At 38.1% G+C, this 20335-nt stretch overlaps 1 protein-coding gene across 1 annotated transcript; it reads left to right on the top strand.

Moving 5' to 3' along the window:
* The first annotated feature begins 17472 nt into the window (after positions 1-17472).
* LOC148128149 (endogenous retrovirus group K member 8 Gag polyprotein-like) lies at positions 17473-18538 on the top strand. Its single transcript, XM_087929893.1, has one exon. The coding sequence runs from the start codon at positions 17473-17475 to the stop codon at positions 18442-18444; it is 972 nt and encodes a 323-aa protein (XP_087786019.1). The 3' UTR covers positions 18445-18538.
* Positions 18539-20335: the final 1797 nt, after the last annotated feature.

The raw sequence follows: 20335 nt of genomic DNA on the forward strand, positions 1-20335 counted from the left end.
CTCATTGTAAATTAGCCTTACAATTGCTACCATTAAAATCCCTTTAAAATAAAGAAATATGTAGTGGAATCTGCTAATAATAGTAAGCATCAACTGTATATATAAACTGCTTTAATAAAGCTATTCTTTATAATACCAGTGGCACTCCTGACACCTCATCTAATTAAATATGATTTCACTGTCTTGCTACTATAAGCATGACTGGAGGTTTCCTAATTCGTTCCAATTATTCTTTCTGGAAATATGTTCCATTTGGAATGATACTATAGCTTTCTCATAGGAAGTAGATTTTGTTGTTTTTCTGTTCAAATCCACCCCCTAATCATGAAGCACCTATATGCAGTCAACTGTTTGAAGCAACAAAAAATAATTTACTGTAAATAGAATACAGGATTTAACGGTGTTTTTTTTTTTAACAAAACAGTTTCATGCTTCAGAATTTTCATTCCCGAAGACATACCAGTCTAATTATGGATTTCAGACATTCACAGTTTTTACATTTCAAGGTTATTTTTAAATGTAGAAATAGTAACAAATTATTTATTTGTTTGCTTGCTTGCTTGTTTTGGGGATTGTTCATTTATATCAGTGGTTTTCAACCCTTCTCATCTCAGGGCTCACATCTCCTAGCTGAGAATTCCAGGTTGCAAATCTGGAAGTCCTAAGATGTTACAGGTTGCTGGGAGTCTCAGTGGAAGAAATGGAATCATTCTGCCTCGGGTGATATCACAGAAATAGGCTTCCAGTTGCACAGTTTTGCAGCACTTCCACAGATTTACTTTGGTTTGCTGATGGGAATGAAGATTCTTGGTTATCCAGGTAAAGTTATCTGGAAATTGAGCCATGGCAATTGGACTTCTTTTCTTCTTGGTTCAAAATGTTTCACTGCTTATCCAAGTAGCTTCTTCACTCTGAGCAAATTGATTAGGAGGACTCATATATGTTTTCCAGGGAGGGAGGTTTGTTGATGTGACACGCCCCTGGATTTTTTGTGGCACATAAGTGTGCTATATAGCCCTGGGGGCACAGTAATCAGAATGTAGTATTGCAAGCTAACCCTGCCAACTGTTCAATTCAATCCTGACCAGCTCAAGGTTGACTCAGCTTTCCATTCTTCTGAGGTCAGTAAACTAAGGATCCAGAATGTTGGGGGCAATATGCTGACTCTGTAAACTACTTAGAGAGGGCTGTAAAGCACTACAACGTGGTCTATAAGTCTAAATGCTATTGCTATTGCTACAGCACGGAGAATGAAAACCACTAATTTATACTATAGGCATTGTTGGACCCATGGCAGAGATCACCAAGGCGATCAGATATGCACTAGAAAAAAATGGATGGCAACTAGACAGAAAATCATAACATTGCTAGTGGTCAGGTATATTTTTACATTCACATTTGATAGCTTTTTATAATCCATGAAGGGATATTCTCTGTTGTTTTCAGCAATGGGCCATAATGAAGAGAAGAAGGAAGGATGGGAGGCCTGCTGCAACCTTTTCTCCTTTCTACATGTTGGAAGGAGCAAGGGAATACTATCTGCAACATATTTTATTTTTTATTTTATTTTATTTGGTTTGTCAATTGCTTACAAGATAATAAGTATAAGTAAAAACAGTTATGAATACATGGATACATATAAGAAAAATAAAAGAAACAATAGGACAGGGACAGTAGGCACGTTGGTGCACTTATGCACATCCCCTACAGACCTCTTAGGAAAGGGGTGAGGTCAATAGTAGAAAGTCTAAGGTTAAAGTTTCTGGGGTTTGGGGAAGAAACCACAGAGTCAGGTAGAATATTCCAGACATTGACCACATTCATGGAGAGACGCGAATATCTCACTAATTCCTAAAGAAGATTTAGACCACAAGCAGATTAAAAATTATAGACCAATATCATTCCTGAATGCAGACTATAAAATATTCGCAACAACAACATTGGAAAGACTAAAAATTATATTAAATGAACTTATTCATATTGACCAGAACGGTTTTCTACCTTCTAGACAGATAAGGAAGAATATAAGTATAGCATTAAATGTATTAGAATACTATGCGGCCCACCCGGGAAAGCAGGCAGCATTGATTTTCTTGGATGCTCAGAAGGCCTTCGATAATTTCAGCTGGCAGTTCTTGATCCAACAGGTTGAAAATATGGAATTTGGATCTAAATTCAAGAAAATGTTTGGCACAATTTATTCGGACCAAAAAGCTAGGGTAATTATAAATGGGAGATTACTGAAAACTTTAAGATTATGAAAGGTGTTAGGCAGGGATATCCAAGGTTGCCTCTGCTTTTTATCTTGGCCATCAAAGTGCTTTTAAATCAGATTAGACAAAGAAAGGAGATAATTGGACTGAAGAGCAAAAAAGAAGAATATAAAGTACAGGGATTTGTGGATGAGTTAGTGTTTTTTGTGGAAGATCCAATGGAGTCAGGGACCTATCTAATTCAAGAATTAGAATAATATGGGGCTGTAGCAGGACTAAAAATTAATAAAGATAAAACAAAACTAATAACCAAAAACTAGACAGAAAGTAAAAAAAAAATTGGAAAGGAAATTGGGACTACAAAATGTCAAAAAACTTAAATATCTAGGAAGGTTAACAGGAAGATGTTCTTCCATAAAAGAGGATAATTATATGAAATTACTTTCACAGATAAAGAAAGATCTGGCCAAATTGCAACTATCGCTATTAGGCCAAATAGCAGCCATAAAAATGAACATACTACTGAAACTATTATACTATTTTCAAACAATACCTATAAAATTGGGTAAGAATTTTTTTCAGGAATTAGATAGAATGGTAATGAAATTTATATAGATGGGGGGAAAAGCACGAATCAAATTGAAAATGTTACAAGATAGTAGAACCAGAGACGGCCTTGGACTCCCAAAATGGAAAACATATTATCAAGCAGCAATTTTACTATGGGTTAAGAAGTGGATAAACTTAAAAAATAAAAGAATTTTGGCAATAAAGGTCATGACTTCCAAGTTGGGTGGCATGCCTTTCTATGGGATAAAAAGAATAAGATCCACTCCTATTTCCATAGACATTTGATAAGGGACTCACTTTTACAAACATGGGAGAAATATTTTTTTTAAAAAGCATTATTTGAAAAGACCAAACTGGATCTCACCTATGGAAGCTATATTATATCAAAATACAAGGGACATTAAAAAAAATGATTAGATATAAAGAATTGGTAGATGAACGAGGAATTAAAAACACTGGATAAACTAAAAGAACAAGGGATAATATTAGACTGGTGAGTATATTTGCAAATTCAAACTAAATTTAAGATTTAAAGATTTAAAGGAGCTAGAGATAAATAAAGATTTACAAAAATTGGACCAAATCTTGACAGACAAGGATATAAAATTTATAACATTAACATATAATTATTTACTGGAGGTAGAACTAGAGGAGGAAATTGTTAAGGGACCAATAATTGCCTGGGTGAGAAATGTGAGTCATAAGATAAATTTGGAAGAGTGGGAAAAGATTTGGACCGAGAACTGGAAGCTGACTTTGTTGACGGAATTCAAAGAAAATCAATATAAAATGTTTTGTAGATAGCACTTAGTGCCGGCACGACTGGCGAAAATGTATCCAACCCTGAAACCAGAATGCTGGAAGTACAAACAAAAGAAAGGAATGTTTTTCCATATGTGGTGGCAATGTATAGAGGTCAAAAAATACTGGAAGAAAATACAGAGATGGCTTTTTGAGATTACAAAATATAAATTGAATTTGGAACCTGAAACGTTTTTATTAAGTATGATCAAAGGGAATTTGAGTAAAGATAAAAGATACCTTATTGTACACATCATAACTGCAGCAAGAATCACGTCAGCACAAAATTGGAAGAGTGATAAAATACCACCAGATGAAGTTTTGATTCAAAAAATAATGGACTGTGCAGAAATAGATAAATTCACTATGGAACTGATAGATAAATTCACTATGGAACTGAAAGGCAAAGAGGATCGAGAATACTATGTGACATGGGACAAATGGTACGAATGGGTGAAGGATAAGGATAAAAATAATGTATAGTCACAAAATAAGAAACGTGTATATACAATAACACAATAATGGAAATGAGATTTTTGTATTTTTTGTTTTTAAAGAATAAAAATTTTTAAAAAGGGAAAGGGGTGAGGTCAATAGTAGAAAGTCTAAGGTTAAAGTTTTTGGGCTTTGGGGAAGAAACCATGGAGTCAGGTAGAGTATTCCAGACATTTACCACTCTGTTGCTGAAGTCGTATTTCCTGCAATCAAGTTTGGTGTGATTAACCTAGAGTTTGTATCTATTGTTTGCTCTTGTGTTGTTGTGGTTGAAGCTGAAGTATTCATTGACAGGTAGGACCTTGCAATGTATGATTTTATATACTATACTTAGATCGGACCAAAGACGGCATAGTACTAGGTTTTCTAGGTCTAGAATTTCAAGTCTGGTGGCATAAGGTATTCTGTAATGAGTAGAGGAGTGCAGAACTCTTCTTGTGAAATATTTCTGGACTTTCTCAACTGTGTTAATATCAGATACATAATGTGGGTTCCAGCCTGATGTGCTGTATTCGAGTATTTGTCTAGCAAATGTTTTGTATGCTCTAGTTAGTAGTGTAATATTACCAGAAAAAAAGCTATGTAAGATTAGGTTAACAACTCTTAATGCCTTTTTGACTATGTAGTTACAGTGGGCTCTAGCACTTAGATCATTAGAGATGAGTATTCCAAGGTCCTTGACAGAGTTTGGATCATCAACAAGGTCTTGACTATTCAGCCTGTATTTTATTTTCTGATTTTTTTTGCCAATATGTAAGACAGAGCATTTATTTTTTGAGATTTGAAGTTGCCATTTGTTTGACCATTCTGATACGTAGACGAGATCTTTTTGAAGGGTAGCAGTTTTGTCTGTGGTGTTGAATAGCTTTACATTGTCAGCGAAGAGAACGCAGTTGGTCTTAATATGACAGAGGTCATTTATGTAGAGTACGTAGAGAGTTGGTCCTAGAACACTGCCTTGGGGGACACCGCTGTTGACAGGTACAGAATTTGATAGGACGCTCCCAATTTTGACCATTTGTTGTCTGTTTGACAGGAATGCTTCCATCCATTGCTGTCTTGAAAAAGCCAACAAATACTTCAAATTTGAAGCCAGACTTGTATTCCTCATTCCTCCACATACAAATTAATGATATTATGAACCACTGATAACACAGAATATCAAAAGTGGCATCTTATCCAGCCACTCCATTCCTAGATGGGCTTTTGATATTGTGCATTCTGTGATAAAGAACTGGTCTGTTCTAACTCTGAAGTTCTCTGATAGCTCCTGTATGTCTCAAATGTGCTTTTTTGTTCAGAAGACCTGGATGACTGAGAATCTCTACAGATACCTCCTCCATGATTCCTGATAGTAGCTTTCTTATAAATAGCTATCTGGAGAAGGAAGCGGTTTTCTTCCAGCTAATAACCTTTTTTCAAGTAGATCAAAAGCCAATGAAAGGACAGAAAAGTCACTTTGCCTGCAATTCATTGTTTCACTTGCCAAAAAACAGATGAATGTTTCTCGTGACAGTGTCCCCCAGAAAGAAAACCTCTGTATTCTGCAACACTCTAAATTGGCAGAGGGGACTTAGTCAAGCCACCTTTAAGAAAATGCTGGTAAAACAAGCAATCAAAACAAACCTCTTCCCCAGAGCAAGAAACCTAGGCATCATAGCATAGAAAGGGAATCTTAATACAGAGCTATGCTGTATGGCAGAAAGAATTAAAGCAAAATCAGTTATAAACTTCAGCATTTGAATGGAAGCTTTCTTATCCAAAGTGGAACAATTTATCAGTTGAAGTAAATTGAATAAGAGGTTAGCTGATTTGGATCCTTTTGATTTTATGTTCCACCAGATACTTAAAAGAAAAACTTCCCTTGATTATAAATCAGAATTTGGTTAAAAATAGAAAGCATTCTAGGTCACTCTGAAATAATGTCAGCTGCAAATCCATAATTAGCATTATAGTGAAAAATGTTCCTTTATGTGTTAGGGGTGATTTCTTATCCTATTCTCTTCATCTGTTTTCATTCATTGCAGTTGTTTTATTATTGATGTCAAGAAGCTATTCAGAATTGTATGATTAATTTTAATGCAGATCTTTCTTTTCTGAATAATTGATGGGAAACAGGATCATAGATATTCTGAGTCCAATGCTGATATTCCTTCTCTCTCCTCTTATCTTTGTAGTTGCAACTTCTCATTTCTTAATCCCAGAGGGCAGTATGCCTTTAGTTGGGAAATATTTCAAATTCTTCAGTCTCCTGTCATTGTAGTTCAGGCATTATCAAGGTTATAAGTCTGTGCTTTGTTCTATTCAATCTAGAAATTCATTTTACATATAGAAAAGGGCACTTGAATTTTTTTTAACAAAAGAATCATTGCCTTTAGGCCTGGAGAAGGTCTGAAAGGATATTGTTATGTTATACTGCATAGAGTTGAAAACACATCTACAAGTTATGAATCAATGGGTATATACTGATAAAAGTCAACCCAACAAATACCAATCACATTTTCTACACTGGGCCAAAAAATATAACCAACTGACAATGTCTGGTGTACAGAATAGATGTTGGATGCAAAGACTTCTTATGGAAGTGGGGGATAGTGAGAATAATTTTTCAACCCTCTTTTCTGGAAATCAATTTTCTACTTAAAATGAAATAATTCTACTGCCATCCAAGCAAGAACCAATCAAGCAAGTATATGAATTACCAACACCAACAAATATACAAATGGACATCTTGCATCTGTAGGCTTTCCCTTTAATTTTAATGGTGGCAAATATCATTCCACAGACAGAGCTGCTCTTTTGGTTTGTGTAAAGAAAGCTACAGGCATATTAATCAGAGGTGGTATTCAGCAGGTTCTGACCAGTTCTGGAGAACTGATAGCGGAAATTTTGAGTAGTTTGGAGAACCAGCAAATACCACCTCTGACTGGCTCTGCCCCCATTTATTCTCTGCCTCCTGAGTCCCAGCTGATCAGATGGGTCTTTTTTTGTTGCCCTTCACAGGAGAATGGAGCTAGAAATCAGGTTAGTGGGGTTGGGAGGGAATGGGATTTTGCAGTAACCTTCCCCTGGAGTGGGGTTGGAATGGAGATTTTGAAATATCCTTCCCCTTCCATGCTCACCAAGCCACACTATGCCCATCAAATCATGCCCACAGAACCGGTAGTAAAAAAATAATAATCCTACCACTGATATTAATGCATGCTTTAAAGTGCAGATATAGATCTAGATAAACCATAGAATAAGAGGTCTTAATGTTCCTGAAGTCATCTGTATCAATGCATTGCATTCAGGTTAAAATAGGAAGCTGAAACTTGCTATTTTAAATATTGGTTGAATTATTGTAAACAATTTCCCCCACTTTTCAGTAAGCAAGTATTTTGAGCCTCATGGATTTGGTAATTTCTTTGTTTACAGCTAAAGCATTGTCCCTAGAGACAAGATAATATAAATACATTATGATTAATGGTGCTCAGTATGCAAAGCCACAGCTGACAACAGTGTTTTGCATTGGCATTTTCTATTAACAGCTTCTTAAAGAGGCATTTTCCAGGATTGCCCAAAATGTGGTGTTTCTGTATGGAGAAACCAACAGGTAGAGACAAAATTCTTATACTATAGCTGAAGCATCTCTGTCTCTTTGAATATGAACAGATGATATTCTTAATTGGATACATCATCTTCACCTCCCAATTTGTTTCCTATAGGATTGATCAACTGGTAGTTACTTTTCATCTCTACTCTAGTTACAACTGGAACACCCAAAAGCCACTGTTTGTGGGACTGCCCATGCTATTTACCTACAGTTATATTTCCAGTAGCTCTGAAAAGTTCTTTGCCTTTGGATACAAATAGAAATATAGACAATGCATAATTGTTGTTATTACTACCTGTTTCTTTTTATATGCTGCCCATAGTTAACGTCTCTGTTTTCTGCCTTTGACCTGCTTTGTCACTTAAATGTTTTTAATGTCCACTGATAGGGAACAAACTATTTGCACTGACTGGTGTGTGTGCTTGTTCTAATTGAATATAGGATCAAAAAAAAAAAGTTGGGTCCAAAAGAAAAATCTGCAAATTATCCACAGTAATTTTCCAACAATTACAACATATCCTAGACTTCCTGCAAGCCAAAATACTTATTTGATCCTCTCTCCTCTTAATATCAATTCTTGACCTCCTAACAGAAAACAACTTTCCTTCATCCAGTCTGGAAGAGGAGATGAGGAATGAAGACAACCAACTCCAAATATACTGTATAATCCATATATTGAGCAAAAAAAGTTCAGCAAGATGTAGCCTGTACATTGGTATTAGCTAAGAAGCCCAAATACAATTTAAAGCAATTTAAGCCATATTGTTCTTTTTAAAAAGTTAAAGATGGGCACTAGTCAATTTGCACTTCTATATATCAGTATGTTGGCATCTGAAAAACAAATTTACTGTGACATAGAAGGCAGACAATGGGGATAGATTGCACTGGAAAGAGACAGAAGTGGTATTCAACAGGTTCCGACCAGTTCTGGAAAACCAGTAGTGGAAATTTTGAATAGCTCGGAGAACCGTCAAATACCACCTCTGACTGGAGATTTTACAGTATCCTTCCCCTGCCACACCCACCAAGCCTCACCCACAGAACTGGTAGTAAAAAAAATTGAATCCCACCACTGGAAAGAGAAGCACTAAGCAGCTGTGATATCCTCTGGAACTTGCTGGGAAGAGCAAGGACAGGCACTTAAAATATTGGTAGCAATCTCTTTGCTGTATCTTTTTCTTTTATAAACCAGTCCCAGCTTCAGAGCTTATATAGTCAGCCGCAGTATTATCTGATCATTCAATATGTTGTGTCAACCATGAAAAAGAATGAAATAATGACACAGTTCTACTAAAACCATAACTGGAAGCAGAAAAATCATTTTCACTTTTTTAAAAAAATAATTCTGGAATAATTCATAGCAGGCAGTATATTTCTGGTTTGGGTTAAATATTTCACAGAAACCTTCACAGAATATAAATAACCAGCTACTCTTAGAATAATAATGACATCTAAAGAATTTCCCTACTTATTCTCTTCTATGAGGTGAGATGAAGTCAAGCAGGCAGGCAGGCAGGCAGGCAGGCAGGCATGCAAATTGATAGTAAGGGCAAAAACCTCCACAGATTTTAGCTCAGGTTCTTATTATACAACTAAGCAATTTTTAATGTTTAAACAAGATGTTCCCCAATAGTCGACTCACTCCTAAAGTAGGGCATAATGGTAGGTAACATGGGCTGCACAAATATGGCCAGGGACTACAACCCTAAACAAATAGTCCAGCGTGGTCCTTTCTCTTTGTATAACTTTTGTGCCTGCTTTAAAGTTGAGAAAAATCAAATATTGTACCATGGCATAAACATGTTGTAGGGCAAATATCTTTAGAGAACTCCAATTTAAATGATACATGTTTTATATTTGTATTATTACTATTTTTGATCATCAGACTGGGTCTGGCATTTTTGTCTACCTATTGAGACATGGGATAGACAGATGTGGATGTTTGAAGGTATTACAGATATCGTTACAGGATGGAAACTATTCCTAGTAAAGTTGCCTTTTGTAATTGACTGATGGCAAATTTTTCAATGCCAATATTGTTCAAGTGGTACTTTAGTTGTTTTAGGATTGCACCCAAGGCACTTATTACTATTTGTACTACCCTTGCTTGCCTTTGCCACAGTTGTTCTATTCCTATTTGTAGTTCTTTGTATTTTGTTATCTTCTCCGGTTCTTTCTCTTCTCTTCTGCTGTCTCCAGACACCGCCATGTCCACTATCCAGACTTTTTTGTATTTCTTATTGACAATTGTTAAGTCCAGGGTGTTGTGTGGCAGGTGCCTATCTGTTTCAATTCTAAAGTCCCAGAGCAATTTAACTTCTTCATTTTCTATCACTTTCTCTATTTTATGGTCCTACCAGTTCTTACTTGCAGGATTCTTGCAGATCTTCCAATGTACCATTGTTGCTACTTTATCATGTTGCTGCTTGTAGTCAGTCTGTGTGATCTTGAAGCAGTTTACCAGGGGCCCACTGTTTCTTCAGCTTCTTTGCATAAGTGGTACTTACTGTCTATTGCTGTCTTCTCAATTCTGGCTTTGTATGCATTTGTCCTTTAGGCTTGGTATTGTGTAGTCAGAATTAGTCCCTCAGTCTTTTTCTTCAACTTTCCTGCTCTTAGTCATTGCTAGGTCTTGTTATTATCTGCTTTCCCTGCTATTTTTTTAATGTACTGGCCATGAAGTGCTTTCCCTTCCTATGCTTCCATTCTGCTCTTCATTTGGTCTTTCTTGTAGGCCAATTTGGCCTCTCCAGTAGTTAGTAAGTCTTCCAGATATACTAAATTCAGTGCATCTTCATCATTGTCCTTCAGCTATTATTCCAAAGCCATTTTTTCTTTAGATTCTTATATACTTGCCATATTCCATTCCACCTATTTCTATTTGCCTTGGTAGGTAGAGCCTTAATTTTACTGATTATTATTATATATTTTTATTCATTAAACATGAAACTCAGTCAACTAAACATTTAAAAATGTATCACAAATATCATTGACTGGCTCTGATAGTTGATATGGGTTGCTGCCAGCATCCTAGGTATCAACCAAGTATCTTCTTACAATGTATGTTTGTTCCAAGTAGCACAGTCTTTTGCAGCTTTTGCTGGCACTACAGCAGGAAGCTGCAACTTCTTGTTGTATTTTGCAAAATTCTTGGATATGGTACCAAGTGGTCTGATGATAATGTGTATCACTGTTACATGTTTCATCCATAATCACATAATTTTGATGGCCAAGTCATGATATTTTGTGATATTTTTCCAGTTCTTTTTCTTCAATTCTGGCATCTCTTGATACAGTGATATCAATACGTTTTGGCTTTCGACCACTGTGATATTTGGTGTGTTGTGTTCCAAATGATGATCCGTCTGTATTCAAAAGTATTGTTATTGTTGTTGTTGTTGTTGTTGTTGTTATTATTATTCAGCCATGCTTTTATTTTTTGAGGGTGTTTTTGCCTTAACAAAAGCCAGTTTTTTAATCAAACCAAAATCAAGTAAGTGCTACCAATCCAAAATGAGAGATTCACTTTTTGAAATTATATACTGTATAATAGTCTTACACTCTCTTTCTCTCTGAATTCACAGAATTTGATTGAAAAGCAGATTCCATTCTTCCTCTTTTTTTTTGTTTAAATTACTGATACAACAAAAAAATAGTTTCCTTCTTCTGCCTGAAGCTTTGTAAGCACAATATAAGATTTCACCTACCTCATTGTTCCACTTACCTAGGTGAATAGTTTCCCTTTCTTCTTTTTTTTTCAAAAAATGTTATTAAAGATTATAATTACCATAGTAAAAACAATACAACTAAAATAATGACAGAAAATAGAAAGAAAAAAAGGTGCAAAGGGAAAAAATAGAGAAAATAAAAGAATAAAAATAAAAAAGAAAAGAAATAAGCATATAGTACCGAAAAAGAATACACACATATGGAATTGTCCTAGACTCTTGAATGGAATGGGACAACTCACCAGAGCCAACTTGTCATGGGGCAACTCACTGTGGGAAAATTCAACAATTCAATCTAATTATTTAAAATAAAGGAAAACTTATTTTCAGTTTTTCATTTTTATTTCATTTTGTCCCTCTTTTTCAATCCTTTCTCTAATAATTGTATTCCATCATTTCTTCAATATTAGCATAACTCTTGTCCTATGGCAAGTTGTCCTGTGGTGAGTTCTCCCATGGTGGGCTGGCCATGGTAAGTTGTCCCATGGTGAGTTGGCTGCGGTGAGTTGGCAATGGAATGTTATTGATGAACTGCTTAATTGGAGAATCTGATTTATGACACACCCAGGGAGGAGGGAGGAAACAGGGTCACAGGTGACTGTAAATTACGTTTGCTAGGGTTGGCTTCATACAGGTTAATGTTGGACATGTTGCTCCTAATAAATATTTTGGTTTCTTTTGAACCTTGGCTCAAGGCTCATGATTAAATTAGGGCAATCATCAGAATCCTGACAACAAGGACGAGGGTGAAAACCACCCAACTGTGGTGAGTTGGCCAGGAGTATAAACAGTTTAGTAACTTTTCAGCACCTCTTAAATTACCTTTAAAAACAATGAGCAGATAACAGTTTACTATTAGAATGTTTGTCAAATGAGTTGCCTTGTGATAAGATGGGTATTAAAATAATTTAATAATAAATAAATAAGAAGGGAGAAGGTTAGTTGGGTTAAGTATGTTCTTTACTTTGAAATGTATTGTACCATTATGAAAACTGCTTAAGTTGCTGTGAGAGAAGACTAGATCTTAGAAAGTCCCTGGAAGATAGTGGGAGATTTAATTCAACTGAGATCAATAATTTCAATGTTGCTTAGAGGTGATATAATACCTCTGATCATGTGCTTTTCAGGGGTTTTTCTAAAGATATAGGTGTAGATATAGGCAGTGTTGGGATTCAAAAGTTTTTACTACCAGTTCTGTGGGCGTGGCTTAGTGGGCATGGCTTGGTGGGTGTGGCAGGGGAAGGATACTGTAAAATCCCTAGTGAGTGGTGGTATTTGAAGGTTCTTCGAACTACTCAAAATTTCTTCTACTGGTTCCCCAGAACTGGTCAGAACCTACTGAATACCTCCTATGGAGATAGAGCTTCCTGCTTGAGCAGAGATTTGGACTAGAATACCTCAAAGTCCCTTCCAACTCTTCTACTTTGTGAGTCTGTTAAGATACAAATAGTTAATAATAAATGTGGATAGTTTGAACTAGAAGTAATGTTTTATTTATTTATTTATTTATTTATTTATTCATTCATTCATTCATTCATTCATTCATTCATTTATATTTCATGTTTCTAAACCACTCAACCTTTTCTTATTCGATTCCCCAGAAGGAAGGGAATTGCCCCTGCTAGTGGAAAACCAGACAACAAGCTTGATTAAAATAAACTATTTAGAACCTGAAAAGTTCCAAAAGTTCTATTTGGAATATACTCTGCAGGAATCAGTTCCTATATTCAGGACCAGCTGGAGTGGTGTATATGTAGAATGTGAAAAATACAGGAAAGGTTTTTGTTTTTGTTTTAAGTCAAGAAAATGGCAAACAGTACAAAAATTGAGAAGAAAAGCCATGTTGCTTTTCAGAGATGAGTAACCCCAGTCTGCACACTCTGCTGCTTTGAGTGTAACTTCATGCTTGTTCATGTATTTTAAAAATAGAAGGTGTCTTCAGATTTACCAGAATTATGGTTGCCATGACATTTTTTTCAGCAGTAGCATAGCAAAGTGAATATTTGTTCTCAGGGATTATAGACTGGAACATATCCTTGTCCCCAAATTCCACAAAAATTCATTTGGACAAAGTGAGATGAACTACTATAGCGACAATTTTTTGACAATAGATGTCCCATTCCTAATGTTATTAACTCAGATGATGTTTTATTGTACTGTTTTAACTGTAAAGTCACACAAAGCTTGAAAACAGAAATGTTTTGTATACATTTTGGGATTTTTGTAAGAGTATAATTGCTTTGAGAATTGCATTTTTAATTACTGTGAGAGATGTCACAACTCTATATTATCTTGGATAATATAAGGATATCCAGTGGGAAATGTAAAGCATATATTTCTAGGGTTGAAAATAGTCCATTATTTTAAAAGTCAATTGTACCAAGTCTGCTCTTCTACCAAGAATGAAACTATCAAAATTCAAGAGAAATCCTACTATAAATAAGACCACCAAGACTAAAGTGTCTTTTTTTTTCACAGATGGTGATCTAAAAGTTAATGATTATCTGTTTCTCACAATTAATTGAAGATAAAAAAGATTATCGTACTCTGCATAGGTGTCTCAGCAAGGATAGAAAAATGCAAAGTATGACCCAAGGTTGACCATATCATGAATAAAATGCATGTTTAATTCTGAACTATATACTGAATTAATACATAAAAATATAAAAACATATATGATTCAATATGTCATGCATCAAATAAAAAAGAGATACACACCACTATTTGATTGCTTTTCATCAATCTTTTAGTACAAACACCAGCATTACTCCAGTCACCAATACAGACCAATCACTGGTTCCTGAGAACAGAAATTGATGATTTACTCCAGCTCATTGCAAATATACCCTGCAGATGTTTCTTTCCAGCTTTGATTCAAAATTGCCGTTTTCTGAACTAAGCTGCCTTAAGTTCTTCAGAAAGGATGGTCTTCAGTGCTTTGTTCTGTTCTCATGGCAGTTCAAGTCTGATTGGCAGTGGCATCTGGAATTTCCCTCCCTTCCAGTGGATGGTCTGGGCAACTATACATCTTGAGCTGCTGGCTTGCTATGTTTTCTATTGATTAGTGCATGCACAGAGAGAGAGGAGGGGGGGAGAGAGACAGACAGACAGAGACAGACAGAGAAAGGGACACTGAAAGAGAGACACACAGAGAGACACACACACACAAAAAACAGACAGAGCGACAAAGAGACAGACAGAAACAGAGACAGAGAGGGAAACATACAAAGAGAGAGAGACAGACAGACGAAGAGAGAAGGAGACAGAGAGACAGGGAAAGAAAGACACAGAGAGAGAGAGGGTCAGTGAGAGAGACAGAAACAGAGAGACACACACAAATAATTACATAATAACATAATAAAAATAATAACATTGACACACAATAGATACAAACTCAAGGTTAACCACACCAAACTTGACTGCAGAAAATACGACTTCAGCAACAGAGCGGTCAATGTTTGGAATACTCTGCCTGACTCTGTAGTTTCTTCCCCAAACCCCAAAACCTTTAACCTTAGACTGTCTACTATTGACCTCACCCCCTTCCTAAGAGGCCTGTAGGGGGCATGCATAAGCGCACCAATCATGCCTACCGTCCCTGTCCTATTGTGTGTTTTTTTCTTATAAGTATCTATCTCATGTATTCAAAACTATATTTATTCTTATAAATAAATAAATAAACAAAGGGAGAGAGAGAGACAGAGAGACAGAGAGAGAGGCACAGAGAGACAGAAACACACATACAGAGAGATGGGGAGGGAGAAAGATTACACTTGATACAACAATTGTCTGTTAAATTCATGAATTATTTTCAGTCCTAGAGATACATGCTTTATATCTCTCACTGGACACCCATAGAGTTTTGCCCAAGTTGAGTGAAGCAGAGTTCCTTTGTTTTCCCACTCACTGCCAACAGTATAGCAAACTTCTTTTCCCTAAAACAGAAACCAAAACTTTAAATTGTAAATTAAAAACATCGCTATTTTGTGTGGTTCAGCTTCATGGAAATGGTTTCCATGGACCTACTGAGGAAAGCAGGAACAAAAATGAACAACTTGTTCCTATTCCTGCTTATTGTAGCATCATAGTCTTGATTACATGATAAAGGAAAGAAGAAGAAAATAGAAAGGGTCCACGGTATTGCAGAAATTACTCCTTCTAGTGGTTGTCTGGATATTGCAATCCAGTGTGATATCTCTATCTCATATATGAGTAGGGGTACCCCCCTCCACCAATCCTGCTTGTAACCCAGATCTGGCAGTCATATAAACCATTTCCTGATATGAAAACCCACTACCAACCTGTATGATACGCTCTATGATAAAACATGCCACAATCTAGTACCTTTATTTAAAATGCACACTGAGATGCATTTTAAATGCATGACAAATTGCTATAGAGGTGCAACCCAATCAGGAAACCATAGACAATGCTATTTCCTTGCTTCCCTTTTATCTCCTCTTCTCCATTATCTTCTGCTCCTATTTATTTCTGGAATATTTCATTTTGCCCCAGCATTGCCTACAAATGCTAAATCAGAGCAGGCTTCTGCTGAGCCTTAGGCAACCATTTCCAGGTCCACTCTTTCAGGCTCCAGAGAGGTCCAGTAATCTCTGGCTATTTTGAAAATGCCCCTGGCCAGCTCAGTTTAGCTCAGAAGAGGCCTTGTCTGAGCATGCTTAAGATGGTGTAAATTACTGTAATCACAACCATATCATATTTTAGGATGCGGAATATCAGAATGATGTGATAACTATGCAGCAGATAATGGAGAAGCTCTTAAAATTCTTATCATAAAATCCTTTTTTAATTATTTTTTTAAATACAACCTGACTGTGAAAAAGCTACATTTAATTGCTGGAAAAGTGTGCTATCTTGTTGATCAATGTCTGTCTGACTTTCTGTCTGCCTATAGAAAATTGAAGATCCTGTCAGCTTTGAGAAACTGTTTCCAGGAAGCATACAAATGTAAGACTTGAATCACTTGATGAATGTGAATCAACGGCATCACTCTTGCCAATATAATCACAGTTGTTGTTGTCCACCTGCAGCGATGGCTCTTTGAATGACGTTGTCAGGTACACAATTCTGATGAGAAAGGATTAATGTAAGCAGAATGTGGGAACTATGATTCTTTGTTCTTTGTGTACGTGCTAGGACAACAGAGCCTTCTGGTAGTTGGCTGGAACACGGAGCAAGGAGCAAGGACAAATTGTTGCCATTTCTTAACCAGAACTGTAGCAAACTTAAACTCTGCAGCCTTGTATGCTTTATGCGAATGATCAGTGCATGTTGTGTGATGTAATGCGTTTGTGATAGGACATTAACAAAATTGCTACGTTAACAAGATTGCTTCTAATAAAAGAGGGTTTCGGAGTTCTCTCTGAACTCTCATCCCAAGACAACTTTGTGAAGTGTCTTCTTTTCATGAGAGACCACCACAACTGGTGACCCTGACGTGATCTACTCAAAAGAGATACGTCTTTGGCACACCCATTCTCATCGTCTGGAATAGACTTGGTGCACCTCATCCGCTTGAATCGCTGGCGACAACGGATCCCTCGTGAGTATGGGTGGTAGATTCTCTAAGGAGCAGGCAGCTCACATTCAGGAAATCAGAGAATTGACCAAACAAAATTTTTTTACCTTTAAAAAGGGGGGCTCCCTTCATGCCCCCCTCCCAAAAACCTCTATTGAGGAACTCCTAGAATACATTTGGCAACACTGCCCTTTTTATCCGGCTAAAGGCAGTATCAAAACTACAGTATGGAAGGAGATTGGAAAATACCTTCATGCAAGTCCTAGGGCCCCTTCGTCTATATTAATTGCTTGGAGGGTGGTTTTTGAGTCTCTCTCCTCTCTAGAGCAACCCCTACTTGGCCCCCTTTCTGGACCCCCTCCCTATGTGAATCCTGCTGTGGCGCCTGTGTCTCTTAAACCGACTGCCCCCTTGGAGGCAAACGAGGTTGGTAAACCTCCTCCCCCTTCTCCTGACCCCCCCTCACCCAATCCCTCTTCTTCTTCTCTTGCTTTCCCTTCTGTGCCTTCCTCTCCTGCCTTACCCCCTCCTATGGGTGCGTTTCATGCCGCCATCGCTGCAGGAGTTAGAACTGGTGAGTTAGATCACTCTGACTGCCCATCGGCATTCCCGTTAGTTTATGCACAGAACGCGCAGGGACAAAACATCCCGCACTGGGAACCCATCCCTGTTAAATCAATCAAGGATATCAAACAAGCTGTACAAATGTATTGTATTCAGGCTCCATTTACGATGGGATTATTTAGAATGATGGCTAACACCCATATAATGATCCCAGCTGATTGGCATAGCCTTTTTCATATGACTCTAACAGGGACTCAATTTGTTGTATGGCAATTGGAGTTTCTCCATCATTGTCGCCTATTGGCAGCTCAAAATCCGAATCTTACTGCAAATGAACTGGCAGGAGAGGGTGCCTTTGCTGCTCCCGCAGCTCAATATAATAGCCCTATTAATGTTCTTAACCTTTCTGCACAAGCCGCTCTGCTTGCTCTCTCTCGCTTGGATGACCCTCATACCTCCGCACAATATTTTGCAAAAATTCTACAAAATTCCAATGAACCCTATGCCAATTTTATTGAACGCCTCCAAACGGCCCTACAAAGGCAAATTACAAATGAGGCAGCTCGGCAGGAAATTCTTCTTAAATTGGTATATGAGAACGCTAATGCAGACTGTAAAACCTTGCTTACTCCCTTGATTAATTCTCCAGATGCCACTCTAGCCCAATTCCTACAAGCCTGTAGGGTGGTGGGAACACACCAATACACTTCCGAAATGATGGCTGCAGCTATCACCAGAGGTAATAAGCCATCTGGTAATTGTTACAATTGTGGGAAGCCTGGCCATTTTAAATCACAATGCCGAGCCCCTGGCGGGGGGGCAGCAAAGCCCTCTGCCAGTAGAGATGTTCGACCAAAAACAGTCTGCCCGAAATGTAAGAAAGGCTATCATTGGGCTAATCAATGTCAATCAAAAACTGAACCCTCGGGAAACGAGTAGAGGGGCCGGCAGCTAGCCCCTCTCCCAAGGCTGCCCATATACCATCCACTGTGTATGAATTATCAGTGGCAGAAGATGTGCTCATATCCTTTCCCCATCTACCACTCTCTGTCAGTGCACAGCTTCCTCCTTCTGCCTCCTTCTCCTCCTATAAAACTGCTCTTATACAATCTCATCCTCATGCCCTCCTCAAAGGAATCTCTGTGGTTCCCGATCTGCTTTATCCTTCCTCAAAACTCTCAGCCATTAACCTTTCTGTGCTATCCACTCTTCCAACGAAGTTACAAAAGGGTGATGTCGTAGCAAAAATGATCATGGTACCGCAACTTCCCTCTGATGTGCTTGCCCTCACTAGATCTATCACCGAAACTAAGCTCACACTCTTGGCTTTAATCAAGGGTCGCCGCTTCACCAGTCTTCTGGACTCTGGTGCTGACGTCTCGGTGATACGCTCTGATGAGTGGCCTACAGACTGGGAAACAGAGACCTCCCCATCAGTAAGAGGTGTAGGAGGGATTCAAACGGCTCGCATCAGTAAGTTTTGGCTCCCTGTGACTTCTGAAAACCTCACAGGGACTGCACAAATAAAGCCCGTTATCCTCCCCCTTCACACGAATTTGTGGGGGAGGGACTCTCTCAATTTGGTGCTAAATTGCAGCTAGAATGACTCATCCTCTTCCCCTTCACTTGACCTTAACCACGGACATTCCTGTTTGGGTTGATCAATGGCCATTGCCAGCAAATAAATTGCTTGCATTACAGCAATTAACAGCTGCATCCACTGCTACTATTCTATCCGCTTTCTCTCTTTCTCCCCTAACCCCTTGGGACAGTCATAACTATTTTCATCAAAATAAAAGGGCTCTTATGAAGGAATTCCAAATCACCACCCAAGAGGCTGCTACAATTATTCAACAATGCCCTACTTGCAGCAAGCAAGCCCCTGCCCTGCCAATGGGTGTAAATCCCAGAGGCTTAAAAGCCTGCCAAATTTGGCAAATGGATGTAACCCAGTATGCGCCTTTTGCACCATGGAAATATATCCATGTTTCAGTGGACACATACTCAGGGTTCATCATGGCCTCCCCGCAAAGAGGAGAGACCACAAAACATGTCATTAACCACTGCATCCGGTCATTTGCGTGCCTGGGAAAGCCCTCAGAATTAAAAACTGATAATGGCTCCGCCTATACTAGTACCAACTTTGCTACCTTTTGTAAACAATGGGGCATTTTGCACAAATTTGGCATTCCATACAATTCTCAAGGGCAGGCCATAGTAGAAAGAGCCAATCTGACCCTAAAGAATGCTCTTGACAAAGTTCAAAACTCGATGGGGAAACTTACCCCAGGGCTACCCATGCTGCAAAACAAGCTTAACTTGTGCTTATTTACACTGAATTTCCTGAATGAGTCTGGCACACCCGCTTCTTCTGCTGCCTCTCGACACTTTTGCTCTCCATCCAAGGATGCTCCTAGACCTCCAGTCTACTTTCGACAGTTGCCAGATCCCACATGGCATGGGCCAGCTGAACTTATAACCTGGGGACGAGGGTACGCAGCTGTTTCCTACAACAACGCCACCACCTGGGTCCCCGGACGACAAGTGAGGCCTTTTCTACCCAAACCAGCCTTGCCTACATCAGCATCATGAAGCTGCCCGCTGCATTCATCATTTGCCTCCTGGGTTTCCACATCATTCCTGCTGATACGACAGCCACTCCATCCTCCTGCGACGCCTGCATCAAAACTACTCGCAGTGGAACGAAAACCCAATCCACCCTGATCTATCATACCTTGAAGCCTGAGTGCAACTCCACGACGGTCTCCCCTTGTCTGCATAACAACACTCAATATGCGCGATGTTACACTGCTGAAGGCATTCAGTGCTA

This window comes from Pseudonaja textilis, chromosome 1 (assembly GCF_049901715.1).
Source record: "Pseudonaja textilis isolate UNSWEBS1 chromosome 1, rPseTex1.2, whole genome shotgun sequence".
Taxonomy (NCBI): Eukaryota; Metazoa; Chordata; class Lepidosauria; order Squamata; family Elapidae; genus Pseudonaja; species Pseudonaja textilis.

Coding starts and splice junctions, on each gene's coding strand:
- LOC148128149 (XM_087929893.1), top strand. CDS start 17,473: ATGGGTGCGTTTCATGCCGCCATCGCTGCAGGAGTTAGAACTGGTGAG.